Source organism: Syngnathus scovelli, chromosome 9, assembly GCF_024217435.2.
Source record: "Syngnathus scovelli strain Florida chromosome 9, RoL_Ssco_1.2, whole genome shotgun sequence".
Classification (NCBI taxonomy): domain Eukaryota; kingdom Metazoa; phylum Chordata; class Actinopteri; order Syngnathiformes; family Syngnathidae; genus Syngnathus; species Syngnathus scovelli.
This window is the reverse complement of record NC_090855.1, coordinates 1213118-1238052: the sequence shown is the minus strand read 5'-3', so window position 1 is coordinate 1238052 and position 24935 is coordinate 1213118. Positions and strand designations below refer to the sequence as shown.

The following is a 24935-nucleotide window of genomic DNA, read 5'->3' as shown; positions in this document are numbered from 1 at the left end:
TCCATAACTACTTTATTTTCAAGAAGACACATCCACGAAACAATGTCAAGATCTGTCACAATTCGTTTCCTTGTTTTAATGTTGTCATAGTTTGGGTTGGCGTGTCTGTTGGTGTGTGTGTGTGTGTGTGTGTGTGGAGGGGGCTGTTGTCTTCCATCCCGTCTCTCGGCCTTGGCGATCATCTTTGGCCGAGTTCTCGGGTGGCTCCTTCTGGCACCTGCTGGTTTTATCTCCACGTGACCTTCCTGTGAACATTCTCCTCCAATCTTGGACATACACTATCGTACCTCATTCTTCCAATTGTGTCATCTTGTGCAAATTTATGTTAGCTTTTGCCTGTGACATCATTAATCTATTGCTCTTACCCGACTATGTAAAGTTTGTGCTTTTGATACTTCATGTCTTTGCTTACGTCATTATATTCTTAGTTTAATCATGTTTCCAACCGTATCTTTTCTTTGTTAGGCCAAAATATTTCCCTCTGTGCAGAACGTTCAGTAGTAATCAAAAACTGCCGTCTAGCATTAGTCAAAACATAAGATACAATCAAGTACTGAACGGTCAAGACGACTCTGGCTGTGTCCATGATTCAGAGAAAAAACATCAGGCATGCATTCCACAGTTCCTTAAGGGTCATTAAGCTATTTAGGCAATATATCAAAAGTCATTTGTTATTTCAAAGTCCTCAGAAATATATCAGATCATAAAGTTATAAAAACCTTTCTCATCACCACCTATCAAAAATGTCTAGTTATGTCTTCTTTATTGATTTGGTGTGTAGGTATAATTATATGCTTAAAATGTTTCTTCTATTTATTTATTTAGTATGTGAATATACTTGTCTGCTTATGTACTTTATTCAATGAGGTTTGAGCATATCTGTTTTTGTAGCGAGGCAGGACTTTTTGTATTTCGACCTCATTCCTTCAATACACAATTTATAAAAAAGGCTAAACGACGGCTCTCATCTCAGAAAACTCACTGGCTTCAGGAAGAGCAACAGTGCTATAAACAGTCTGAAGTGCATCAGCATCACCAGCTGGACCATGGGAGCAATGCGGGACGCCGTCCTCTACTTCACACACAGACACATTTAAATCCCCATTTCAGGTCATTTTTAATGCTCACATATGAGATATTGAGTAAAACGTTTTGCACTCACGGTTTTGTCGAATCTGAGCGTGGCGATTTCGAGCTGTGTGAGAAAATGATTATTGTCATCAAATAATTTCACAAGGCGCAATCTCGCAGATGATTTCACCACCTCACCTCTGCGCCTCAGTCGGTGGACGATGACGCCCCCTGTGGCCAACAGCAGAAGCGCTGCGGCGACTGTACCGCATACCAGGACCACATCCCTCTTCGTGTTGGCCGGCCGGTACGTCTGCTCGGCCCTCCCCAGCTCGTTCTCCACCCGGCAGGTGAGCTCGTCCTGCTGTTCGTACTGGACGGAGCTGTTCAGTAACGAACCCGTCGTTAAGTTCTGAACCTCTAATGTTGCCGTTAAGGGGCTCCCGGAGGCCGACAGCCAGGTGATGCTGGGTATCGGCTTGCCCTCCGCCAAACACTCCAGCCTCTGGGGGGCGCTGCCGGTGATCAGTGACAGGCTCAGGATTGCAGGCCTCACTAACAACAAAAGAAGGAAAAAACAACGAGGAACGTTATGAGGTTACGTTGGGAACACTGATTTTTTCATGATAATTGCTAACTCGCTCACAAAATAGCTCTCGAGCCTTCACACAAATAACCATACCTCCATACGACCAAACAGGAAGTCCACTCGTAGAGTTGAGTCTTTTACCTTGTACCTTCAGCATCAGCGCTTCGCTCACCGATTCTTTTCCATCCAGCTCCACTTTGCAGAAGTACTCGCCCTCAGACACCTTATCATGTTTGATGCGAAGCGACGCCATCCCCTGGCGGAGGTCACCGGCCAACGCGTAATCCTCCGTGCTAAGGCAGACGGCCGGCAAGGCCGATGAGTCGTTCTTTACTTCACATTGGACAAATGCGTTTCCGGTATTTATTCCGGCGATCCAGCTCAGCTTGATTTTCCCGGCATAGCGGTCCTGCTTGGCATGAGTGAAGGAGCATCCCAGGATGGCTTCTTGTCCTCGCAACACGTTGACATCAGAGACACGCACGGTCAATGCGGACGATGGCACGGTTCCTACACCCAGACCAGACATGGCAAAAGTACACCAAATCTGTACTGGGGGTCCATAGCATTAACTTTCCACGTCAACATGCTAATGTATAGCTAACTGCGTCCACGTGCTAATGGAGCCTACATGTCAACATTCAAACATTGCTCACTGCTTCGTCGTCATCATGCTAATGCCAGCAACCAGTTTCGCAGTATAAACAGGAAGTAGAACCGTGAAGACGATGGTCAAACCAATTGGAATGACGCACAACTCACCTGTGATCACCAGTAACAGAAGCACACACGTACGCATGTTTGAATGCACTTATACACACTAGCACACGCGTATGGAATTGCATCAAGACACACCAATTCTGGGCCATCACAGCAGTTGAGGAAGGAAACGAGTCACAGGATGCTGAGTGAGTACATGATAATCCCGCACACACACATAGACATGCTCAAATAGTCAATATTAATACCTTTTTACAATTTCTGTTGCGTGTGCCAGATTTTTGGGGCATTTTAAAGTCATGTTTTTGTTTTGGTTAGCTTTAGGTTCCATTTTCTTCATGTTCTACACAAAAGATGAATCTATTATTGGCCTATATGGCACATTGTAACTTCCTCTGACATTCTTTGTATCTATGTTCCTTTTTCCACATAGACAAGAAAAACTTCCTCAAAATAAAACAAGAGTCACACTGGAAAAACACACCCACACTTGTCCATCATGGATGTGTTGCTCTGCGTGTCGTTGTTGTTTGCTGCTGATGGAGGTGAGCTGAGGCACAAGTGTGTTGGGATAATTTCTCTTGTTAACATCACTATGTGTTCTTCCCCACAGTGTGGAGTTCTGAAGAAGGTGTGTGGGCGGTCCACGTGCAAGCAGAGGTGCGGGCCCTGGCGGGCCACCCGGTGGTGCTGCCGTGCACCTTCAGCCACCCGTCGCATTCCCATCACGCCTCAGTGCAAGTGCGTTGGCGTCTGGGTGGAGCTCAGAGTGTCACCATCCTCTACCGCTGCACCGGTAAAGTGCCCGTCTGCCAGCCCGGGCCCCACCAGGACCCGCGGTACCGTTTGGAGGGTGACCCCCGCCAGCACGATCTGTCCCTGCGTATCAACGGCGCCGCCCTAGGGGACAGTGGACGCTATTATTGTGGTTTGGAGGTGGAGGGAAGGGATCACAAGAGCGTGGAGGACAACCTGGGGACCCGGCTGAGGGTAGAGGGTAAGTCCTGAACAAGAGGATCCACTTAAGGTGTCCCTCACGTTTGTGTTTTCCGCTATAGCGGCACCCATCATCCTGTCCCTGAAAGCGGAAGCCGGTCAGGACTCGAGCTACACGGCCGAATGCAAAGTGACAGGCTCACCGCCGCCCGACATCCAGTGGCTAGGACCCGAGCACCCGCTGGAAGGTTCTACGGCGGGCGCACTGAGTTTGACTGGTGACCTCATCGTTAGCCGGCTGCAGGGTGTGGAACCCGGATGGCAGGTGACATGCTCTGCCTCCAACCCCCACGGGAAAGACAAAGCCACCCTCTACTTGCTTCCCCATCCAGCACTTCCGCCCAAAGATGGAGTGCCCCCTTATATTCTGCTGCTGCTGATTCTTTCTCTGGGGTCAAAGGTCATCATGCTGCTGGGGATTGGAGTGTGGCTGGTGCCTGGAGTAGGCCTCTGGTGGAAGTGACCACGCCCGTGTGCCGCCACACCCGTGAGCCCCACTTTGACCATTTAGATTTTAGAATGATGTTCAATAAAGTTTTGATGCTGTGTTTGCTGTCACCTCCTGCTCACTTGATTCATTACTACTTTATTTTCAAGAAGACACATGCACGAAACAATGTCAAGATCTGTCACAATTCGTTTCCTTGTTTTAATGTTGTCATAGTTTGGGTTGGCGTGTCTGTGGGCTCGCCCTTCCCCTCCTGTGCCCTGATCAGTGTGATCACCCTCACCCGCCTCTCGTTAGCTGTCTTGTATTTAAGTCCTGTCTGCCCCTCACTCCCCTGTCGGATTGTTTGCGTCTCATGTCTTCTTGTTTCTCGTTTCTCGACTTGCTTGTCTGTTCTGGCCTTGTTAAAATGCACAGCAAAATGGTATCAAACTTTATCATTCATTCAAAAGGACTACAAATGACAAAAAAATGTTTTGTTTGTTTTCCTTGCTGCTTTCATGTCAGCATACTTAAATATTCATGCTAATGTGGCTAACTTGTCAAACCTTAAGATGCTAATGAAGACGCATTAATGTAGCAAACTGGTTTCATGTTACACACACATACAAAGACCACAAAAAAGAAAATCACTCCGAAAACAATCTAAAAACATGACAAGAATGAGACTATGAAGACTACAAAAAGATTACAAACACTATGACACTATATTATCAATAGCATGAGCTCACAGCAGTAGAGCTAACTCAAGTGTTAGCTAGCCACACTCAACGTTAGCCATGCTCAATCTACTGCGTGGTAAAGAGTTGTGGTTCTCGGTAGCAGATGGGATGGACATCTTGACAACAGTCCTCATGGCTCCAACCAAAGTCCTGACTTGGCTCTAGATTAATGGTTCCACAATGACCCCCATGAGTGTCCTCGGGCTTGCCCCCCTGCCAGTTGCTGACTGTAAACGGCGCCCTGTCAATCCAGTACCAGGCGCCAGTCAATGTGCTACGACGCAAGCCGATCCAAGCCCGCCTCGGGACGCTATCCCCGGTATACCCCTGCCGGACTCTGACCTGCACTTGTTCCATGAGTTGGAGAGAGGACAAGCTGACCAAACGGAGATTCCGGTCTCTGCAGAACTTGATGGACTCCTGCCAGCCCAGAGCCTCAGAACCGATTTCCCAAACGTCAGGCGACAAGACGCAGCCTCTGTAATCTAGTGCGGAGAAGCGTATGAGAGTTTAAATTGTTTATGAGAGTGTTTATGTTAGAGCTAATGCTGTTCACACCTGAGGTTTGACTGATGGCGGGCGCCGGGTTCCCAAAAAGGACGCCCCCCTTTTGTCCTATATAGTAGACGGCCATCTTGTCCGAGGTGTGCCAGATCGCGCTGTCCAGGCTGAGCGTTACCACCGTGGAGACATAGTCTGTCCCCGTAAGCGTTAGCCAGGTGGGGTCTTCCAGTGGGCTACTCCCTACACGGACCCCCGTGGCCAGGTCCTTGTGGACCAGAATGACGGCAAAGTTATACACGTCCGGTATGGCATTGACCACGTAGCATGAGGCCAACTCCGACTGAGGGATGAGTGGCAGGAGCAGGCCAGGCCGGTGGAGGACGGCGATACCGGAGAGCTCCAATAGAGGCCAGCCTGGATACGAGGAGTCCACCGAGGAAGCGTCCTCCTGAGGCAACGGTATACATAATAGTCAGGAGGGGGTGCTGTAGATCTACACATGTACTTCAACTTGGGTAAAGAGTATGTAGGTTCAGGTGGTACCTGGGACAGAAGGAGAGCAGTTTGGTCCTCTGAGGCTTGGGACAGCAGAGGTGGGACCAAGAAGGCCATCTTGCCATGTGGTTTGGGGTTTAGTGTGACGTAGAGCATGGAGCAGCCGCAGTTTAGTGTGGCGGCACACGGGTGCCCGAAGAGAACCGCCACCGGGTGCTTCGCCCTCACCACTCTCCAGACCTCGTTGCCGCCCAGCCAGAACTGAGCGGCGTGGTGAGGCTCCAGCTCCACTTCCTTGGTAATGTTGTCTCCTTCCAGGCTGACTGTATTGACTTTCTCTGCGTTAACCACAATGAGCCTAAAGGGGGCGAACTCGGTCATGTAGGCGCAAACCACATCAGGGGGTTGGGTGGTGTTCTGGTTTTCGGGAACCCGCGGGACGAGGTACTCGGTGCCAAGCGCATCCACGGGAAGAACTCGAGCACTCTGCACGCTGCCCGCCTTGACGCTGACAACCTGGACAGTGACCTGGCGGGTGCTGCTCACCCGAAGAACCTTGTCAGAAACATTCTCTCGCCCGAGCTCAGTGGTTCCATAGGAGAAGAAGCGCCGCGTCTGTGCCTTGACCAGAATCTCCGTATGGGTTTGTTGACGGATCGCCACTGTGACCTTTGTGTTATCGTGCAAAGCCGTCACATGCAGCTGGTTATGAGGTTCCTCAGGGTAAAAGTAGGCAATGTTTTCTGGAAAGACCACCAAGAAGTTGGAACCAGAGGTGCATCCTGGAAACAGAGCCCAAGGTACATGCAAACTATTGCTTGAGAATCAAATCAACACATTATTTGCCATAGCAACGCATTGAACTCACTTGTTTCTGTCGCCCTCTTCAGCAGAAAAAGCAGTACTGCAAAATACAGGTGGCCCTTAGCCAGCATCCTGAGCCAAAACAATGACTTTCAGTGATACATTTGCTACAAAGACCACAAAGTGGGGTTTTTTTTGCATTATTATTTTTTCTTGTAATCCATTCGTAATGAATTATACTTTTGCTGTTTGTGTGCCAGCTTTGTCCCAATTCTTTTTCTCGAATGAAGCTAATATGCTAACAACTAGCACAGGAAAGGACATAAAGACATTGCAGAAATGAAATGCCAGAACCAGATTTCAAACCCTGGAGCTCGTAACTAATGATTACTTCACAATACTGCACTCATGAATAGTTATTTTGTTCCCTTTAATATTAGTTTGATCTGCAGTTTCCTGTCACACTTCCTGTTTAAAAAGCGCCAAGGGCCACATTGTGGTCTTACCTTCTCTTTAGCCGTGTCGTCTGTGCCACTCTTACAGAGATGCATGTACGTTTGTCAGTCAAAGCAGGATATTTGCATGGCATCGATGTTGACTCAATATTCAAGACGGCTTAAAGCATCTTCTAAAACCATTTCAATTGAATCGAATGAATTGACTATGAATGCAATATTGTAGTTTTCCACGAACATATTCACGTGTAGAGTCAAACTAGAGGTCACATCTGGCCGCTGTGAGACTTGATCTTTGAAGCCGAGCCGGTTATTGTGTGCTTTGTTGCCGTGTTATGATGAAGATCAAGTGAGAGGTTGTGAAGCAGCTTTGTGCACACAACAATGGCGCGTGCGTGCAGATAGAATCAGCAAAGCAGCGGGGGGAGCATTAAAAATGAAGGTGCTAATCATAGATAAGCACTTCAAACAGCCAAACTGCATCGGTCACGTCGGTGATTGTTGATTTTATGACAATGTGAGTACATTCAAGGTTTTATAACATCTTTCCCATTCATGAGCAGATTGGTGCTTAGCAAATCTGGCTCACACTTCTGAGGTTCTGAGTTCGAATCTGGGCCGCGCTTTCTTTTTGCGCTTATATGTTCTCACGTGGGCCCTGACATTTGTATTGTATATTTGTTTATGTATTTGGCAAGTGGCAAAAAAAAAAGTCTCTGCACAGATGACAACAATAACAGAAATGCCCAAAGTTAACATGAGATTAATTGGGGAAAAAAAAATGAATAACATTTCCACAATTACAGTTTTTTTTAATCTAAACATAATAATCACTATTAATTTGTTGTCAGTTCATTTTCGTTCTGCTTTTATTTTGTGAATGAAAATAACAGGTTTACGTTCGATATTTCATTCGTTTTGATCAACTTTACTAAGGGAAACAAAATGGATGGTCGCTTCAGTGATGTCGAGACACTCGAACCAGGGGGGGCGTTTCTTGAACCTGGTCTCGATACAGACAGTCCGTGAGGCTGCGAGGAGGGAAGAAGCAACGTGTGGACCTTTATCACCTTCGATAGTGAAACTTTTAAAATGTCACAAGACGCGAGCGAGCAGATGAGACCGCTGCTAACATCGGTAAGTGAGTTGGTGGCGACGGCAAATTGTTGTTCATCCCGTCGGAGATGCGCCAATGACGAGAAAGCAAAGCGTGCGGGGAGAAACTTGAATGATCAACTTTAAACAACAAATTTATTGTGCTTAATTTGACTTCCTTTCCAGGAAGTGAACTCGGCTCGCGCGCACCTCGGTAGTTCCGAAATCGCAGCAAAAAAAAAAAAAAAAAAAAAATGCAGGTTTTCTAAAAAGTTGCTTTAAAAAAAAAAAACGGTCGCGCCTTAACTTTGCCGTGTTGTGAAACACGCAAACGACATCTGTATTTACCTTGCATTCGGCTTGCGCCATATCTACGTCATCGTCACGATGACGTGATTTCTATCATTTGTTTTTTACCCCTGCTGAAGCGTCTGATATATATTAAAAAAATGAAATTGATTTTAAACCTAAGATGACCAAAGGAGAATATGTGACGGATGTTTCTATTCTTCTTTTGTGGACCACTGCTGTTGTTTACAAGTTCCTTCCATTCATCCTTGCAGAAGAATGATGTTGTCCATCATTTACACCGCAATGTTTTTTTGTTTCATGGACTGGCCTCTTTGAGAAAAAGTGGTCCAATTATTATTGTTTTAACTTTCTGAAATGAATTGATTATGTGTGTGGATGTTTCAGGCGGAGGAAGCAGTGCTGGACCGAGGGAACACAAGCTCCACCCTTTTCACCAACTTTGAGGCGGAGGAGCTGGAGAGTGAGTGTCTGACGCTTGTGTTGTTCACAATCAGGATGAAGCATTCTATTTTGACACATCGGTCATGTTTGTCGGTCAGGTCACAGGGAGCTCTACGTTGGCATTCACGTCCCTTTGGGCCGACGGCGCCACCGCCACCGGGGACACCGACACGAGCGGCGGAGGCAGGTTCGCCCGCATGAAGATGTCTGCGAGTCGCCTTCTTACGGTAGATTCCAAATGACTTTTTTGCTAGTATAAAAACAATGACATTATTAAAAAAAAAAAAAAAAAAAAATTGCTCTCCCGCTCTCTAGACACACCGTCACAGCGGGTACAGTTCATCTTAGGCACGGAGGACGACGACGAGGAACATGTCCCGCATCAACTCTTCACCGAGCTGGACGAGCTTGCTCTCAGGAACGGAGAAGTCGTGGAGTGGAAGGAGACGGCAAGGCAAGGCCGCCGCCGCCGCCGCCGTGCTGCTTTCTGTCAGCCATCTTGAACGAGACTTCTCTTGTGTGTGGGCAGGTGGTTGAAGTTTGAGGAGGATGTGGAGGACGGCGGCGAGCGTTGGAGTAAACCTTACGTGGCCACCCTGTCCCTGCACAGCCTGTTTGAGTTGCGCTCGTGTATCATGAACGGCGCCGTGATACTCGACATGCGCGCCAACGGGATTGAGCAGATCGCAGGTCAGTACACCATTTTGTTGTTGTTGTCCATGCACTCGTGGCTGACGAGGTGTTCTGAAGTTGCTCGATTCTAAAGCCGAATTGCAAATATGGGGGTGAGCACCAACACCTGAGTAGAACCTTTTGAGGAACAATTTGAGATGTTTTACAGACATGGTGATTGACACCATGCTGGCGTCCGGTCAGCTGGAAGATCACGTCCAAGACAAGGTGAGGGAAGCCATCTTAAAACGCCACCACCATCAGAACGAGAAGAGGCTGAGCAAGCGCATCCCGCTGGTGCGATCCCTCGCTGACATGGGCAAGAAATATTCGGACCCTCATCTGCTGGAACACAATGGTGAGCGCTCCGGACAGACTACGGGACCGCTTGATGAGGACCACCTAGAGTGATGTGAAGCTTCTTCCACTTCCAGCAGGTCTTCTAGCGTCCCCTCAGTCGGCTCCTGGGAACCTGAACGCCGCCGAGGGGGTGGGAGGTGACTTCAACGCCGGTAGTCGTGAAAACAGCGCGGTGGACTTCAGCAAGGTGAAAGACCTCTTTGCACCAAAAAAGGATTACAGTGATCTATATAGTGGCGCGTTCCCGTGCGTTTCAGGTGGACATGAACTTCATGAGAAAGATTCCAGCAGATGCCGAAGCCTCCAACGTGCTGGTGGGCGAAGTGGACTTCCTCGAGAAGCCCATCATTGCCTTCGTTCGCCTGTCTCCCGCCGTGCTCCTCTCTGGACTCACCCAGGTGCCCGTGCCCACCAGGTGAGCTCGCTCTCCTTTTGGGCAGAAGGTCCCATGACTTGAATTCGGTAATTATGCTCCATTGACCAGGTTCGTTATATTTGACCAACCAATGTATAATGTGACTTTGCACCTCTGCCAATCAGGTTCCTCTTCCTCCTGCTTGGTCCGTTCGGAAAAGGTCCGCAGTACCACGAGGTGGGGCGTTCCATGGCCACGCTGATGACGGACGAGGTGTGAGGTTAGAAGCTCACGTGACTTAGAAGCAGTCTTTAAAATGTTTGCGCGGCTATCCTCAAGATCTTCCACAACGTGGCCTACAAGGCCAAGGACCGCAAAGATCTCCTGGCAGGACTGGACGAGTTCCTGGATCAAGTGACCGTGCTCCCGCCGGGCGAGTGGGACCCCAGCATTCGCATCGAACCGCCCAAGAACATCCCCTCTCAGGTTTGTGGACACGCAGGCTAAATGCTAATGCTAACAATGACAACTGTTTTACTTCTATACGGTTGTCTTTGATAACAGAGTGAGAGATTTTAAGTTGAGCAAGAGTTAAAGTTTAGTTGTTTCAAACCAGGGTTCTGATTTCAAAGAAAGATTTCAATCCATCTGTTGGGGGTTTCAAGTTAGCTGGGTGCTAATGCTAAAGCTAGCAACACCAAAATTGCATCCGCAGGAGAAGCGGAAGACTCCCTGTGCCTCGAATGGCTCCGTCCACACCTCGGGCATCATCAAGGAGGCGGAGCATGTCGTTGGCCCAGAGCTCCAGAGAACGGGAAGGTTAGCGCTTAGCCGTGTTAGTCACACGTGGCTAGCTTGCGTATAAAGTAGTTTTCACCTTTTTTCCACATACTTAATACTCATAGAAAGGTAGAGTACTGACGAATGACAAATTCTGTACATTTGTGCGTGTCAGGTTATTTGGAGGTCTGGTCGCGGACGTTAAGAGAAAGGCACCTTTTCTGCTCAGTGACCTGACAGATGGCCTCAGCCTGCAGTGTTTGGCATCCGTCCTCTTCCTCTACTGTGCCTGCATGTCTCCCGTCATCACATTCGGAGGCCTGCTAGGAGAAGCCACCCAAGGAAACATTGTAAGAAGCGTGAATCACAACGTAGCGGTCCATTTAAGGCTTTGCACGTGGTGACATCATCATTCCGAGGCGTCCTTCGTGTGTGTCTGTCGCAGAGCGCCATTGAATCTCTGTTTGGAGCGTCCCTGACGGGCGTGACCTACTCTTTGTTTGCGGGTCAACCTCTCACCATTCTGGGCAGCACAGGGCCCGTTCTGGTCTTTGAGAAGATCCTCTTCAAGTTCTGCTGGTGAGTCAGGTCCTGGTGACTTTTGGAGAAGTAAATTGGGTTTATTCGTGATTGTTTATGCTCTCAACGATACCAGGCTGGCCGTTGCTCAGTTCATGTTGCTAGGCGGATTATTGATCCACTTCGATTCGATAAGGGATGGATATACGCTTAGTACGTTTAAAGTTTTAGTTTTTAAAGGCGACTCTTCTCCTCTAGGGGGAGTCCTTGCGCCATTAGAAACTATTCTCCGTTGTAGGTAGGGACGCTAATATAATGATGGATAATGATGAAAATAATATCTTAGGAAGCATTTCCCCAAAACACGGAAGATCAACTTTAAAGTATTTTTATTGACCATTTGGTGAGTCTTCCAAGATGCCTACTGGGTGAAGAGCAGGAATCCACTGAAGGTGCTGTGGTGGTTGCTGTTGTCCCAGATTTGCGTGTTGTGCCAGAGAGTCAGCGAGAGCTTATCGCCCTTTTCCAGCAGCAGGGTGGCGCCGTTAGACGCCGTGTCGCTGCCCTCGCCGGACGGCTGCTCGTGGGTGATGAGCTGGATTTGGGCGTCGTTCTTGTAAAGCACGGCGCTCATGGTGAAGTCGGCGGGGGCGTTGGCGGTGAAGCGGATGTAGTAGACGCCCCGTACGGGTGCCGTGAAATAACCTGGGGGAGGTAAGCAAGCAAGAAGAACCAGTGGCAGGGCATTAATAATTGATGCCCCCTCCTTAAAGAAAAACTTGATAGCGGCAAAGCAGTACTTGAAGCTCCTCAGCTCTCCTCAACAGCAAAATTCCACAAAATAGCAAAAGGCTGCTACTTTTGTCTAAAAGAAACTCCTCAGTGACCACTGACCTGTTTCCGGGTTGTACGCTTCACCAATGTTGGTGAGGACGTCCTTGAAGAGAAGCTTCTTCATTCCGGACGTGGTCTTCTGGAGACCGTTACCCCCCAGAGACGCCGCAAACGCCACCTTTGGCACATCTACAGTAAGGCGACAAAAAAAAAAAAGAAAAGTTATGACGCGATGTATCTCGCAAAGCAGCATGAGCAAGTATTCGAAACTGACTTCTCATATTCCTCAGCTCCGTCTCGGTGCTCTCCATCCGTCCTTTGAGTTCTGCCGGCACATGATGATAAGTTCGGCTTCTAAGCAACGCAAGTATGAGTTGAAAAACCAAAAGAAATTACCCGTGTTTTCCGTTTGGAGTTGCGTCATGGAAGCTTGAAGCCTTTTCATCTCCAACTCGACGTCAAACTCCTTTGGAGCTTCGTCGACCCTTTGGAGGCAGGATGCAAAATCGAAACTTTTTTTTATTTTTTACAAAATTTCACATTTAAAACGGCTTTCCATACAGTGGGAAAACCAGGAATCCGCTGAAGGTGCTGTGGTGATTGCTGTTGTCCCAGATTTGCGTGTTATGCCACAGCACCATCTTCAGCCTGTCGCCCTTCTCCAACAGCAGGGCGGCGCCGTTGGACGCCGTGTCGCTGCCCTCACCCGACGGCTGCTCGTGGACGATGAGCTGGATCTGGGCGTCGTTCTTGTACAGCACGGCGCTCATGGTGAAGTCGGTGGGCGCGTTGGCGGTGAAGCGGATGTAGTAGACGCCGCGAACGGGTGCCGTGAACACGCCTAGATCACACGGACCATGTTGTTGAGCACCGTGACGTCTCGTGGCGGCCATTACGCGGGCTTACCAGTCTCTGCGTTATAAGCCCCGCCTACATTGGTCAGCACGTCCCTGTAAATGAGATCTCTGTTTCCCGTCGTCGTCTTCTGGCCGCCGTTTCCCCCCAGCGAGGCGGCAAAGGCAATCTTTGGGCTTTCTGTTCAAGTGAGGGTTGATATTTGGGTTGATGTGAAAATGGCTACACTTTGACACCGGGCTCACCTCGGACTGTGTTCAGCTCCTTCTCGGCCCTCTCCAGACGCTGCATCATGGCTGTTTCCACGGAGACACACAAGTCACATTACGCAGACTAGTAGCTTAGCTTACTTGACCAACTTGTTAGCGCCGGCGTCACCTCGTCTGTCGGCCTTCAGGTCCTCCATAGCCGCCCGGATGCCGTCAATCTCGGCCCGGCGGTCCAGCTGGGGAGTCGGGCCGCACCGCGCGACCGCCACCGTTAGCAAAAGCACCAGTGCGACACGTGCAAACATGACGGCGGAGCACAGATGAGACGCCGGCGTCTCGTTACTTTTATACGGGGATGACCGCGGTGACCTTGAACTTGTCAATATTGGCTTTGAGAAGAAGCAAATGTATGCATGCGTCTGTCACAACATACATATGTACCAAGATGCCATTGGGTCAAATATTGATGCGGGCAGGGGTCACTTTGAACTTTTACGTGAAGGTTACGCTCATCGATCCGATGTACGTTTATGTGAAGGTTACGCTCATCGATCTGACACAGCAAACTTAGCCGATGAACTTCAAAATGCTCGAGCACGTGTTGCATGCTTAACAAGGTTTTATTATTCAATTTATTTATTTTTGTTTTATTTATTTTTTTATATATTTTATTTATTCATTTGTATTTTATGCATATTTTTCATTCTATTTTTATTTAATTATTCTTTTATTATTACAATTATTCCAAATGTCCTCCTCAGTGACTACGGCCTGAGCTACTTATCCCTGCGGACCAGCATCGGACTCTGGACCGCCTTCCTGTGCCTGCTGCTGGTGGCCACCGACGCCAGCTCCTTAGTCTGCTACATCACGCGCTTCACCGAGGAGGCCTTTGCCGCCCTCATCTGCTTCATCTTCATCTATGAAGCCCTGGAGAAGCTTCTGCATCTGGGGCACATCTACCCGGTCAACACTGCCAACCATTTGGACAACCTGACCTTCTACACGTACGTCGGACATCCTGGCTAAGCTGCCGTTTTATTTGAAGGCAGCTATGGATCTCTCTCATGAGCAACCACCAAAGTTCTCACTCGGCAGTTGAAGTTCTCGACCCAAATTTTTGCGCTCGCAGGTGCGAATGTTCTCAACCCGCCAACGCCTCGACCGAAACGCATCAGATTTGGAGAAACCGGGGCTACAACTCGTCGGCGAGCATCCCGTGGGAGCAGCTGAGCGTGAAGGTGACGCAAATCCTCTGGAACGTCTCGTCAGAAACGGGAGAACCCCGGCCGAGCTTCTCTTTGTTTTGCAGCGCTGTCAGAGTTTGCGCGGTGAATTCACCGGCTCGGCTTGCGCCCGCGACGGACCTTTCGTCCCCGACGTCCTTTTCTGGTCCGTCATTCTCTTCTTCACAACCTTCTTATTGTCGACATTGCTCAAAGACTTCAAGAACAAGAGATTCTTTCCCACCAAGGTGGGTTTGGCTTCCTGTCATCTATCACACATAAGATTCAAAACTGAAATGTTTCCAACAATCAAGAAGAGTCCCGTGACCTCCATTGAACTTCTGTTCCATGATTTGCATGACATGCAGGTGCGATCCACCATCAGTGACTTTGCCGTCTTCCTGACCATCATGTTAATGGTTCTGATGGATTATCTGGTGGGAATTCCGTCTCCCAAACTCAGTGTCCCGGACCGTTTCCAGGTATAAATTTCCAAACCGAGGCGGATCTTGGGCTTAACGCAGGAATTTCACAGTTTCTGCATTTCCTGTATTGTGTCTCAGCCCACCTCCGATAATCGCGGTTGGCTCATCTCGCCGCTGGGTCCCAACCCCTGGTGGACGCTGCTGGCTGCCGCCATTCCCGCTTTGCTCTGCACCATCCTTATCTTCATGGACCAGCAGATCACCGCTGTCATCGTCAACAGGAAGGAAAACAAGCTGACGGTGGGGCCCGTGTTACTTTAATAAATGCAGTTCAGTCCGAATATTTAATACAAACCTTCACGTGAGGCTAATCAATAGCATTAGCTAGGTAGCTAGCATACAACGCATTGACTTAATGAACGTTTTGATTCTTCGCTTAACCCCAGAAAGGCTGCGGCTACCATCTGGACCTGCTGCTGGTGTCCCTGATGATAGCCGTGTGCTCCATCATGGGCCTACCGTGGTTCGTGGCGGCCACTGTTCTCTCCATCACGCACGTCAACAGCCTGAAGCTGGAGTCCACCTGCGCGGCCCCGGGCGAGCAGCCCAAGTTTCTGGGCGTCCGGGAACAGCGCGTCACCGGCCTGATGATCTTCCTCCTCATGGGCTGCTCGGTCTTCATGACGTCTGTTCTTAAGGTGAGCTCACGATTTCCTTTCCTCAGCTGCTTCGGCCCTTTTTTTACGTCCACCTTTCCTTGACGGCAGTTCATCCCGATGCCCGTCCTGTACGGCGTCTTCCTCTACATGGGCGTGTCCTCGCTCAAAGACATTCAGGTACGTGTCTTTGTTAACTATAAAAAAACAAAAAACAAAAAAACAGGCTAAGTCTCTCTTGTCGGTCTTGTGTAGCTCTTTGACCGCATCCAACTGTTCGCCATGGCATCTAAGCACCAGCCGGACCTGATCTACCTTCGCTACGTTCCGCTGAGGAAGGTCCACGCCTTCACCGCCGTGCAGCTCTCCTGCCTGATCGCCCTGTGGCTCATCAAAACCTCCGCCGCCGCCGTCGTCTTCCCCATGATGGTTAGATGAAGGCCGGGTCGCGCCCTAACATCGTGCCGCCACCTCACGCTGTGCTCCGCAGGTTCTGGCGCTGGTGTTCATCCGGAAGCTTCTGGACTTTGGCTTCAGCAAACGAGAGCTGACTTGGCTGGATGACCTCATACCCGAAAGCAAGAAGAAAGACGATGACAAGAAGAAGAAGAGGGAGAAGGAAGTGAGCACACAGCATGTGACTATGTGAGCGTACCACGTGACCTTACCACATGACCTTCATGTAAATAGAACATGACTTGCAGGAGACTGCTTTGCAGGGGGCGGTGGACAACTCTGCGTTCGATGATGACGCAATAGTCGTCAAGATCCCTGTGAAAAGTGTGAAACCATGGTGAATCAGAAGCATCGTGTTTGTATGTAGGTGTGTGTCATCACCACACGTAGCCTTAAACGTGTGTCCATGGGTAGGTCAGACCCGTCTGAGGTGAACATCTCGCGTGAGATGGATAAAAGTGGCTTCTGTACATCTCGCTCCATGACGGCGGACGCCAACAAAGCTCTGAAGCCAATCAGCAGGTCAGTTGATGATGTCATTGAAGATGTTGTTCATGGACGTTATTACTGATGGCATGGGATTATAAAACGGTGTAATTAAGAGACAAAATAGCAGCACCAGCAATTTTAAGCTAACAATAGCGCTATAAACAAGCCAATGTTATTCTACTAAGTCTCTTTTTCTTGTTGTCTTTACTCTCCAGTCAGGAGCCTGTGCCCTGCGTGAGCGAGGACCAAAGAGTAGCAGACGTTGAGACGGCACTATGACCCGCAGGGTTACGTCAACACCACTAAAGGGTGCTGCCATGCCTCCTGAGTCAAAGGCGAACAGGACTAGGACTTGGCTTCTCTACCATAGTGTTGCTCGTTTTTTTTATTATCATTATTTTTACATACTTACATATTACTATATGAACACAGCTGTTAGTCTTAACTGCAAGCAAAAAAAAAAAAGTGATTTCGGGACCCGTGGATTCTCATATTTGTGGATTTTGTTCTTTATTATATTGTTATTTTTCCACATTTTGAGAGGGGGCTAGAATAGTCAATTTTTTCAGATTCTTTTGTCTTTTTTAAAGTGACTGCACTCACGTCATGTAATGTCAAACCTTCTCAGTGGCTCAAGTTATATGTCATGCACAGTTATTATTGTGAGAATGATTTGTGTGATAAACATTTCCCATCCAGTGTCAATCGTATCTACAATGATCCGAGAGCGATACTTTTGTTTTGAAAGCAGATTATGTCACTTCCTGTTTCTACTTCCGCCTACATCTTTTAGATTAATTAACATTTCATTCGTTAAGAATAAATATTATTCGCAACTTAAAGTATCATGTATGTTCTTTAGACGGTTATTCAGCTTTTTTTTTGTACTTGGAGTTCGCCGTATTTACATTTCATAGGGCGGCTACCGAGTGACGTTTCACTCTGACCCGGAAGCACAACAACAGCTGCACGAAGCCGTTTCTTCGCTTTATATCGCTAGTTTCCGCAGAGAATTCCCTTAGTACTTTCTTTTCTCATTCTGACTGGCTTTATAAAAGAACTCCACTACATCAGCCTCGCCATCCGCAGGTAAAACGACTTTCCCCCACCACTTCCTGCCATTTTTACACGGATGCTTTAGCTGTTTGGTTAGCCGGCGAGCTAACGGGACGCTAACGAGATGTCATATGATGGCTCTTTAAAATTTAAACACTGCAACGTATGTGGAAATACCGCTTCTAATTAAGTCAGTATAAAAAAAAAACAAGTGTTAGAATAGAAAATGCAGGATTAACATGATAAGTCACATGACGACGACAGATGGTGAACAGTAAAAGAGTTACACCGGTAAATTGCATGTACTATTGCGCTAAGGACTGAAGCCTTTTATGAAAGGTTCCCAAAGTGGTTTAAATTCGATAAGTGTTTTGTTACGACCATCAGTTTACTTCTACTCCCGGCAGAGGCGATGGGCAACCAGCTGGCGGGTATTGCCCCATCACAGATCTTGTCAGTGGACAGCTACTTCTCAGACATCCATGATCATGAGTACGACAAGAGCCTGGGCAGCACGCGCTTCTTCAAGGTGGCGCGCGCCAAGCACCGCGAGGGCATGCTGGTGGTCAAGGTGTTTGCAATCCAAGACCCCTCACTGCCGCTCACCAGCTACAAACAGGAGCTGGAGGAGCTGAAGATCCGCCTGCACTCGTGCCACAACTGCTTGCCCTTCCAGAAGACCTCGCTGACGGAGAAGGCCGCTATCCTCTTTCGCCAGTACGTGCGCGACAACCTGTACGACCGCATCAGCACGCGGCCGTTCCTCAACAACGTGGAAAAGCGCTGGCTGGCCTTCCAAATCCTCACCGCCGTGGACCAGGCGCACAAGGCCGGCGTGCGCCACGGCGACATCAAGACGGAGAACGTGATGGTGACCAGCTGGAACTGGGTGCTGCTCAGCGATTTCGCCAGCTTCAAGCCAACCTACCTTCCCGAAGACAATCCTGCCGACTTCAACTATTTCTTTGACACGTCCCGCCGTCGTACCTGCTACATTGCGCCGGAGCGCTTTGTGGACGGCACCATGTTTGCCGCCGAGAGCGACCAGAACACGCCGCTGGTGGACCTGAGCAGCAGCAACCAGAGGAGCAGAGGCGAGCTCAAGCAGGCCATGGACATTTTCTCTGCAGGTGGGCCTGAAAGGTTTGCTCGTTCTAAAACAGGTCATGTGACAAAAAAGAATGGTCGTGACACAACGGAAAGGAATTTGTGCCAGCGATGCTTTGGGATGGATGCCGTGAAATGTTATTTGAAGGCAGCGTGTTTTCTCCGTTTTTCTCAGGTTGCGTGATCGCTGAGCTGTTCACCGAGGGCGTCCCGCTCTTCGATTTGTCCCAGCTGCTTGCGTACCGCAAAGGACACTTTCAGACGGAGCATGTTCTGGAGAAGATCGAGGACCGCAGCATCCGAGAGCTGGTGAGGCCCGTGTTTGACACGGAAACCCGGATCTCAGTCGTGCCTTCTCTGATGTCCCTCAGGTGGCGCAGATGGTCCAGCGAGAACCCGAGCGGCGCTCGTCGGCCGAGGACTACTTGAAGCAGCAGCGAGGAAAAGCCTTCCCAGACATCTTCTACACCTTCCTGCTGCCTTACATGGCGCAATTCGCCAAAGACACTTTCCAGTCGGCCGACGAGAGAGTCCTCGTAATACGCAAAGACTTGGACAACATCTTGCACAACCTCCGAGGTGACCGCATCGTGAAAACGCAGCTTCCTTCCATGAGACCAAATGTTCTTGAAGACACACTGGCAAATCCTTGACGCAGGCTCTCCAAGTTCCTCCCAGGACGCTGGCGACGGCACGGTGAGCGCCAAGGAGCAGCAAGGCCTGATGGTGCTGGCGTCGGTCATCACTTCCTGCCTGCAGACGCTGCATTCGTGCGACTCCAAGCTGGCGGCGCTGGAGCTGATCCTCCACCTGGCGCCGCGTCTGGGCGTGGACATCCTGCTGGACCGCATCACGCCCTACCTGCTGCACTTCTGCAACGACCCGGTGCCGCGCGTGCGGGCCCAGGCCGTGCGCACTCTCACCAAGGTGCTGGCGCTGGTCAAGGAGGTGCCACGCAACGACGTGAATATCTACCCGGAGTACATCCTGCCGGGCATCGCCCACCTGGCGCAGGATAACGCCACCATCGTCAGATTGGCGTACGCCGGTGAGGCGGCTGCCGCCTTTTCCACCAAATTGTGTCCATCCAGTTGGTGAAGAATCTTTTTTGGTCGTTGTCAGAGAATGTGGCGCACCTGGCAGAGAGCGCCCTCCGCTTCCTGGAGTTGGTGCAGGAGAACAACTTAAGCACGGAGCACGACGCCAACGGCGAGGAGGCGGAGGAAACGCTTCACCCCAACGATAATTACGACTCAGGTCAGTGGAAAAAAGCGGTCAGGTGCTCCGAGATTTAGAATTGATTGGAACAGCCCCGAATGCGCAGAGCTGCAGGCGCTCCACGAGATGGTGCAGCAGAAGGTGGTGACGCTGCTGAGCGACTCTGAGAACGTGGTGAAGCAGTCGCTGATGGAGAACGGCATCACGCGACTCTGCGTCTTCTTCGGACGGCAGAAGGCCAACGACGTGCTGCTCTCGCATATGATCACCTTCCTCAACGACAAGAACGACTGGCACCTGCGCGGCGCCTTCTTCGACAGCATCGTCGGTGAGAAGCGCTTTTTTTACGCGCACCTCGGAGTTTGAAGTCGCGCCGACTCCGAGAGGTCAATTGTGGCTGTGTTTGTGTGCGGAGGAGTGGCAGCGTACGTAGGCTGGCAGAGCTCGGCCATCTTGAAGCCGCTCCTCCAGCAGGGCCTGAGCGACACGGAGGAGTTCGTCATCTACAAAGCGCTCAACGCGCTGACGTGCATGTGCCAGCTGGGCCTGCTGCAGAAGCCTCACATCTACGAGTTTGTCGCCGACATCGGTAAGTTGACATCAAACGTTTCATCCTGGCGCCTCAGCTCATTTATTTGATTTATTTATTTTTTTTTTTTGCTTCCTGGCCGCAGCTCCGTTCCTGTGCCACCCCAACTTATGGATCCGCTACGGCGCGGTGGGCTTCATCACGGTGGTCGCTCAGCACCTCAACTTAGCCGACGTCTACTGCAAGCTGATGCCGCACCTCAATCCCTTCGTCACGCAGCCCATCATTCAGGTGAGCGCCGCCGCTGCTGCCGCCGCCTTGTCACGGCCATCCCGGCCGGCTCACACCCGCCGACCGCATCCTCAGATCGACAAGGAGCTGGTCCTGCTGAGCGTCCTGAAGGAGCCGTTGAGCCGCTCCATCTTTGACTACGCGCTGCGCTCCAAAGACATCGCTAGCCTCTTCCGCCACCTGCTGCTGCGGCAGAAGAAGCGCGCCGGGTCCATCCCGGAGTGCCCGCCTCCCGAGGACCCCGCCATCGCTCAGCTACTTAAGAAGCTACTCTCGCAGGTGAACACGCCAAATTAAGCACAATGCCACGCCGGATCCGACTGCGACTTCAAATAAAACGGAGCAACTTGGAGTTTGAAAGTTTCTGTTGTTCGGGCCGCCTGCAGGGAATGACCGAGGCGGAGGAAGACAAGCTGCTGGCGCTCCGAGACTTCATGCTCAAGTCCAACAAGGCCAAAGCCAACATGGGCGAGCAGATACATCTGGGGGAGGCCACCCAGACCGGCGTGGTCGACCTCGCCGTGCTGGGCATCGCCGGACGCCAGGTGGACTTGGCCAAGCCCAAAGGCGAGGTGGAGGACAAGCGAGGTGAGCCTCGCGCTTTTTTTTTTTTTTTGTCCCTCATTCAGTTCATATTTGCGCATATTTGTAATGGATAAAACACCTGTTTTGAATTTCGGCAGAGGACAGCATGTTATTTGTTGGAGTGAACGCGAGCGCGATTTGCTGTCATTTTTTTTGACGTTTTTGCTTTGATTTTCTGCAGATGTTTCTTTGCCTTTATACTTTTTTTTCCTTTTAATTGTGTATGCTATTTTATGTTTGTACGGCGGCCTTGAGTGCCTTGAAAGGCGCCTGATAAATAAAATGTATTATTATTATGATTTAAAAAGGCCCAAAACTAAACAATTGGACATTCAAACGTTTAGAAAAGGTGAAGTGAAGTTCACCATAGCTAAATATTTGTCTCTCCCAGCGAGGAAGCACACCAAGCAGGACTCCATCATGAACGAGGAGTGGAAGAGCATGTTTGGATCTCAGGAGCCTGCTTCCACCGCTGCCACCATGCAGCCAAACACGGTATTGCTGCATGGTTTCATTTTCATTTTCTGTTTGTTTTAAAACTAGCGACAACAAAAAGAGCCGATTTTTAAAAGCACCAACTGATTAATGGCTTCGTGCGCCCTGGAGGTGCCCGACGGTCCGGCGAGTCAATCCCGAAAGAACGCGACGGCGCCGGCGGTGGCCGTGCAGCAGTCGGTGACAGGTGGCCTGGCCTACCAGCGCCGCGTCAACACCTGCAAGGCGGAGCTGCAGCAGCTGGTGCAGCAAAAGCGCGACCAGTGCAGCGCCGAGCGCATGGCCAAGCAGATGATGGAGAGCGCCGAGTGGGAGAGTCGCCCGCCGCCGCCCGGTAAACGCCCGCACTTCTGCTCACGGCATCTGAGCTAAGCTAAATAAAAAAAAAATGTTCAGGGTGGCACCCGAAAGGATTGCTGGTGGCCCACCTCCACGAGCACAAAGCGGCCGTCAACCGCATCAGAGTGTCGGACGAGCACGCCATCTTCGCCACGGCGTCCAACGACGGCACGGTCAAAGTGTGGGACAGTCAGAAGATGGAGGGCAAGACCACCACCACCAGGTCGGTCCTGACGTACTCGCGCATCGGCGGCCACGCCAAGACGCTGACCTTCTGCCAGGGCTCGCATTACTTGGCCGTGGCGTCCGACAACGGCGCCATCCAGCTGCTGGCGGTCGAAGCCAGCAAACCGCCAAAATCGCCCAAAGTGCAACCCTTCCAGACCCGGTGAGACTTCAATTATTTCATATTAATTAGCTTATATATATTATTAATATATAGTATATATTGTATAATATTTGATTCGAATATTTATATTGGTGATTATTATTTGCAAAATGCTTTCAAATATATTTACAGTTGTATCACTTTATTTCAAAGAAAGTTCAAATGGCTCATGCTGTAGCTCCCAAAAGTCAAAACACAGGCATAAAAAAAATTCCCTGCAGGTCTCTGGATCTGAAGGAGGACGGCTGCGCGGTGGACATCCACCATTTTAACTCTGGCGCTCAGTCCGTGCTGGCGTACGCCACGGTCAACGGCTCGCTGGTGGGCTGGGACCTTCGCTCCAACTCCAACGCCTGGACGCTTCGCCACGACCTCCGCTTGGGACTCATCACTTCCTTCAGCGTGGACATGCACCAATGCTGGCTCTGCCTCGGTAAGCGCGCCGAGCGGCATCTTCTCGACGCGACCTGAGCGAGCGTCCCCTCCCTCCGCAGGTACGAGCAGCGGCACCATGGCCTGCTGGGATATGCGCTTCCAGCTGCCCATCTCCAACCACACGCATCCGGCACGCGCGCGCATCCGCCGCCTGCTCATGCACCCGCTCTACCAGTCGTCGGTCATCGCCGGTAAGCCTACCCTCTCGTTTCCACGTTGACTTCGTGGTCATGTGACTCGCCCGCGCGCGTGCAGCCGTGCAGGGCAACAACGAGGTGTCCATGTGGGACATGGAGACGGGGGATCGTAAGTTCACGCTGTGGGCCAGCTCGGCCCCGCCCCTGTCAGAGTCGCAGGTGAGAAGCACAAAAATATCCGTCCGTCCGTCCGTCCGTCCGTCCGTCCGTCCGTCCGTCCATCCATCCATCCATCCATCCATCCATCCATCCATCTTCTGATTCTTCTCATGCTCTCTGTCCTGCGTCGCAGCCGTCGCCTCACAGCGTGCACGGGATCTACTGCAGTCCGGCAGACGGCAATCCTCTGCTGCTCACCGCCGGTTCCGACATGAGGATCAGGTGTGACAAACGAATTAACAATGCCAAATTGTTTTACGGCCCAAATTTTGGTGTTAGAAATTCTTAAAGGTTCTTGAGATTCAAAATCAGACGGCCCAAAGTGAATGACGCTGTGACATTTGCGCTCGCCAGGTTCTGGGATCTGGCGTACCCGGAGAGATCGTACATCGTGGCGGGCGGCGCCAACGATTCGCTGCACTGCCCCTCCGTCATGTACAGCAGGAAGATCATCGAAGGCACAGAAGTGGTGCAGGTAAGCCGAGCGGCGCATGCCGTGATGTTTCTCAGAGTACACCGGTGAAATGTAGTCCAGGAAGCACACACACAATTGTTCATCCACATCGCAGGAGATCCACAGCAAACAGAAGAGCGGCGCCGCTGAGGACTCGCCGCGACGGGGACCCGAGTCGCTGCCCGCGGGACACCACGACATCATCACCGATATCGCCACCTTCCAGACCACGCAAGGATTCATCGTTACCTCGTCCAGGGATGGGATCATCAAAGTGTGGAAGTGATGCGCGCGCACACACACACACACACACACACACACACACACACACACACACACACACACACACACACACACACACACTCTAATAGGCTCACTCACATCAATGCTAGCTGGTTTCTATGGAAACATGCAAAGACTTCCTGTAATTAATTACCTGTCGTGCTGAGCTCATATTGGCTTATGACGATGAAATGAGAAAAACCTTGATGTCACTGTGATGTCATCTTGTACATATTGAGTTTTATAGTTTGATCATGTAATGCTGAACAAGTCATGTGACCTATGCGTGTTCAATAAATCCTGACGTCATAGTTTATTATTCAGTTTGTTAGCATGCTCAGTTCAATTTATAGGGATGCTAAACGATTGAATCACTATAATCCTTGTTGATACTTAAAATTAGATTCAGTTTGACCTCTCTTTGTGTAGGAAAATTCGGAATTTTCTGGAATGTTTTGAAATCCAAACTTAAAAAAAAATGAGCGGATGTTGAGATTGTGACACGAGTTCCTAAACAATAACAATCAAGTTGAGAAGGTTTCAAGTTGAAAAGAGTCACATGGGTCCGCGGCGCCCCTTCAGGCCACGCAGGCGTCCTGGCAGGCCTCCAGGGTGCTAAAGCGGTTCTCGTTTCCGCCGCATCCGCCGTACCAGAAGCGGTCACACTTGTGCTCCTCGCTGTCGTAGAACCACATCATGGCGTAACGCTGGCAGTCCCCAGCCTCCATGGGCAGCAGGCAGGCGTCTGTCGAGAAGCAGGGGGGACGTCACGCGTCGGCTTCTTCGTGCGAGCGAGCGTTTGCGACTTTTACCCGCGGCACTGGCGTCGGTCGATTGCGGCGGCGTCGCGTCATCCTCTGTTACGGTTAACGTGAGCGAGAAACGCAGCCGTAAGTCAAAGTAGCGAGCTAC

General features: G+C 50.3%; 7 protein-coding genes across 11 annotated transcripts in view; 3 read left to right on the top strand and 4 right to left on the bottom strand.

Moving 5' to 3' along the window:
• Window positions 1–45: 45 nt before the first annotated feature.
• Window positions 46–2509, bottom strand: LOC125974669 (V-set and immunoglobulin domain-containing protein 1). Of its 2 annotated transcripts, none has more exons than XM_049729388.2 (5): window positions 2423–2509; window positions 1754–2212; window positions 1270–1626; window positions 1163–1195; window positions 46–1075 (listed from the first exon to the last, which is right to left on the bottom strand). In XM_049729388.2, exons 1-5 carry the CDS (start codon window positions 2457–2459, stop codon window positions 951–953), a joined length of 1011 nt encoding a protein of 336 aa, XP_049585345.2. In that variant the 5' UTR covers window positions 2460–2509; the 3' UTR covers window positions 46–950. The 2 variants fall into 2 exon arrangements, with proteins under 2 accessions (XP_049585345.2, XP_049585349.2); XM_049729392.2 differs by having other exon boundaries at window positions 46–1072.
• LOC125974686 (sialic acid-binding Ig-like lectin 15) lies at window positions 2430–3934 on the top strand. Of its 2 annotated transcripts, XM_049729431.1 has the most exons (4): window positions 2430–2568; window positions 2814–2925; window positions 2994–3377; window positions 3439–3934. In XM_049729431.1, the coding sequence occupies exons 2-4, from the start codon at window positions 2880–2882 to the stop codon at window positions 3837–3839; spliced, it is 831 nt and encodes a 276-aa protein (XP_049585388.1). In that variant the 5' UTR covers window positions 2430–2568; window positions 2814–2879; the 3' UTR covers window positions 3840–3934. The 2 variants fall into 2 exon arrangements, with proteins under 2 accessions (XP_049585388.1, XP_049585389.1); XM_049729432.2 differs by lacking the exon at window positions 2430–2568 and having other exon boundaries at window positions 2802–2925.
• A 578-nt stretch (window positions 3935–4512) lies between these two features.
• Window positions 4513–7164, bottom strand: LOC125974653 (IgGFc-binding protein-like). The gene is made up of 5 exons (XM_049729353.2): window positions 6856–7164; window positions 6414–6481; window positions 5594–6327; window positions 5105–5498; window positions 4513–5031 (listed from the first exon to the last, which is right to left on the bottom strand). Exons 1-5 carry the CDS (start codon window positions 6936–6938, stop codon window positions 4613–4615), a joined length of 1698 nt encoding a protein of 565 aa, XP_049585310.1. The 5' UTR covers window positions 6939–7164; the 3' UTR covers window positions 4513–4612.
• Window positions 7165–7715: 551 nt separating this feature from the next.
• LOC125974637 (sodium bicarbonate cotransporter 3) lies at window positions 7716–17330 on the top strand. 3 transcript variants are annotated; one of them, XM_049729310.1, is made up of 25 exons: window positions 7716–7941; window positions 8596–8671; window positions 8751–8879; window positions 8968–9106; window positions 9182–9342; window positions 9494–9682; window positions 9762–9871; window positions 9942–10099; window positions 10225–10312; window positions 10379–10525; window positions 10755–10858; window positions 10995–11169; window positions 11265–11398; window positions 13998–14243; window positions 14369–14477; window positions 14549–14710; window positions 14831–14944; window positions 15026–15187; window positions 15334–15585; window positions 15655–15723; window positions 15799–15972; window positions 16034–16165; window positions 16263–16336; window positions 16414–16521; window positions 16704–17330. In XM_049729310.1, the coding sequence occupies exons 1-25, from the start codon at window positions 7897–7899 to the stop codon at window positions 16765–16767; spliced, it is 3321 nt and encodes a 1106-aa protein (XP_049585267.1). In that variant the 5' UTR covers window positions 7716–7896; the 3' UTR covers window positions 16768–17330. The 3 variants fall into 3 exon arrangements, with proteins under 3 accessions (XP_049585267.1, XP_049585266.1, XP_049585265.1); XM_049729309.1 differs by having other exon boundaries at window positions 16248–16336; XM_049729308.2 differs by having other exon boundaries at window positions 9759–9871; window positions 16248–16336.
• On the bottom strand, window positions 11711–13999 carry LOC125974670 (complement C1q tumor necrosis factor-related protein 4). Its single transcript, XM_049729397.2, has 8 exons — window positions 13406–13999; window positions 13273–13323; window positions 13079–13207; window positions 12734–13013; window positions 12569–12657; window positions 12447–12497; window positions 12233–12361; window positions 11711–12043 (listed from the first exon to the last, which is right to left on the bottom strand). The coding sequence occupies exons 1-8, from the start codon at window positions 13539–13541 to the stop codon at window positions 11760–11762; spliced, it is 1149 nt and encodes a 382-aa protein (XP_049585354.1). The 5' UTR covers window positions 13542–13999; the 3' UTR covers window positions 11711–11759.
• Window positions 17331–17409: 79 nt separating the features above from the next.
• Window positions 17410–24342, top strand: pik3r4 (phosphoinositide-3-kinase, regulatory subunit 4). Its single transcript, XM_049729295.1, has 20 exons — window positions 17410–17577; window positions 17952–18674; window positions 18827–18960; window positions 19023–19230; window positions 19310–19699; window positions 19774–19908; window positions 19976–20197; window positions 20285–20458; window positions 20544–20689; window positions 20765–20968; window positions 21076–21277; window positions 21666–21769; window positions 21881–22103; window positions 22166–22496; window positions 22718–22929; window positions 22991–23122; window positions 23187–23287; window positions 23421–23509; window positions 23642–23762; window positions 23857–24342. Exons 2-20 carry the CDS (start codon window positions 17957–17959, stop codon window positions 24025–24027), a joined length of 4017 nt encoding a protein of 1338 aa, XP_049585252.1. The 5' UTR covers window positions 17410–17577; window positions 17952–17956; the 3' UTR covers window positions 24028–24342.
• The window catches only part of LOC125974717 (collagen alpha-6(VI) chain), a 15483-nt gene continuing 14791 nt past the window's right edge, over window positions 24244–24935 (bottom strand). Inside the window, exons 38-39 of the mRNA XM_049729490.2 lie at window positions 24836–24880; window positions 24244–24768 (exon numbers count right to left, since the gene is read on the bottom strand). Coding sequence (XP_049585447.1) covers window positions 24602–24768; window positions 24836–24880 — 212 coding nt within the window. The 3' untranslated portion in view covers window positions 24244–24601. The remainder of the gene's footprint in view (window positions 24769–24835; window positions 24881–24935) is intronic.

Excerpts from the sequence above, each read along its gene's own strand:
- LOC125974670 (XM_049729397.2), bottom strand. The coding sequence starts at position 13,541 with ATGTTTGCACGTGTCGCACTGGTGCTTTTGCTAACGGTGGCGGTCGCG. Across the intron at positions 12,658-12,733 it reads GGATTCCTGGTTTTCCCACT|GGTCGACGAAGCTCCAAAGG; the intron begins GTATGGAAAGCC and ends CTGCCTCCAAAG. Across the intron at positions 12,362-12,446 it reads GGAGCTGAGGAATATGAGAA|ATGTGCCAAAGGTGGCGTTT; the intron begins GTCAGTTTCGAA and ends GCCTTACTGTAG.
- LOC125974686 (XM_049729431.1), top strand. The coding sequence starts at position 2,880 with ATGGATGTGTTGCTCTGCGTGTCGTTGTTGTTTGCTGCTGATGGAG. Across the intron at positions 2,926-2,993 it reads GTTGTTTGCTGCTGATGGAG|TGTGGAGTTCTGAAGAAGGT; the intron begins GTGAGCTGAGGC and ends TCTTCCCCACAG. Across the intron at positions 3,378-3,438 it reads GACCCGGCTGAGGGTAGAGG|CGGCACCCATCATCCTGTCC; the intron begins GTAAGTCCTGAA and ends TTTCCGCTATAG.
- LOC125974637 (XM_049729308.2), top strand. The coding sequence starts at position 7,897 with ATGTCACAAGACGCGAGCGAGCAGATGAGACCGCTGCTAACATCG. Across the intron at positions 10,526-10,754 it reads CCAAGAACATCCCCTCTCAG|GAGAAGCGGAAGACTCCCTG; the intron begins GTTTGTGGACAC and ends TTGCATCCGCAG. Across the intron at positions 16,337-16,413 it reads GTGAAAAGTGTGAAACCATG|GTCAGACCCGTCTGAGGTGA; the intron begins GTGAATCAGAAG and ends GTCCATGGGTAG.
- LOC125974653 (XM_049729353.2), bottom strand. The coding sequence starts at position 6,938 with ATGCCATGCAAATATCCTGCTTTGACTGACAAACGTACATGCATCTCT. Across the intron at positions 6,328-6,413 it reads GAAGAGGGCGACAGAAACAA|GATGCACCTCTGGTTCCAAC; the intron begins GTGAGTTCAATG and ends CTCTGTTTCCAG. Across the intron at positions 5,499-5,593 it reads CTGCTCTCCTTCTGTCCCAG|GAGGACGCTTCCTCGGTGGA; the intron begins GTACCACCTGAA and ends CCGTTGCCTCAG.
- LOC125974669 (XM_049729388.2), bottom strand. The coding sequence starts at position 2,459 with ATGCGTACGTGTGTGCTTCTGTTACTGGTGATCACAG. Across the intron at positions 2,213-2,422 it reads TCTGTTACTGGTGATCACAG|TACAGATTTGGTGTACTTTT; the intron begins GTGAGTTGTGCG and ends ATGGACCCCCAG. Across the intron at positions 1,627-1,753 it reads TCCTGTTTGGTCGTATGGAG|TGAGGCCTGCAATCCTGAGC; the intron begins GTATGGTTATTT and ends TTTTGTTGTTAG.
- pik3r4 (XM_049729295.1), top strand. The coding sequence starts at position 17,957 with ATGGGCAACCAGCTGGCGGGTATTGCCCCATCACAGATCTTGTCAGTG. Across the intron at positions 20,969-21,075 it reads TTAAGAAGCTACTCTCGCAG|GGAATGACCGAGGCGGAGGA; the intron begins GTGAACACGCCA and ends GGCCGCCTGCAG. Across the intron at positions 23,763-23,856 it reads AAGGCACAGAAGTGGTGCAG|GAGATCCACAGCAAACAGAA; the intron begins GTAAGCCGAGCG and ends TCCACATCGCAG.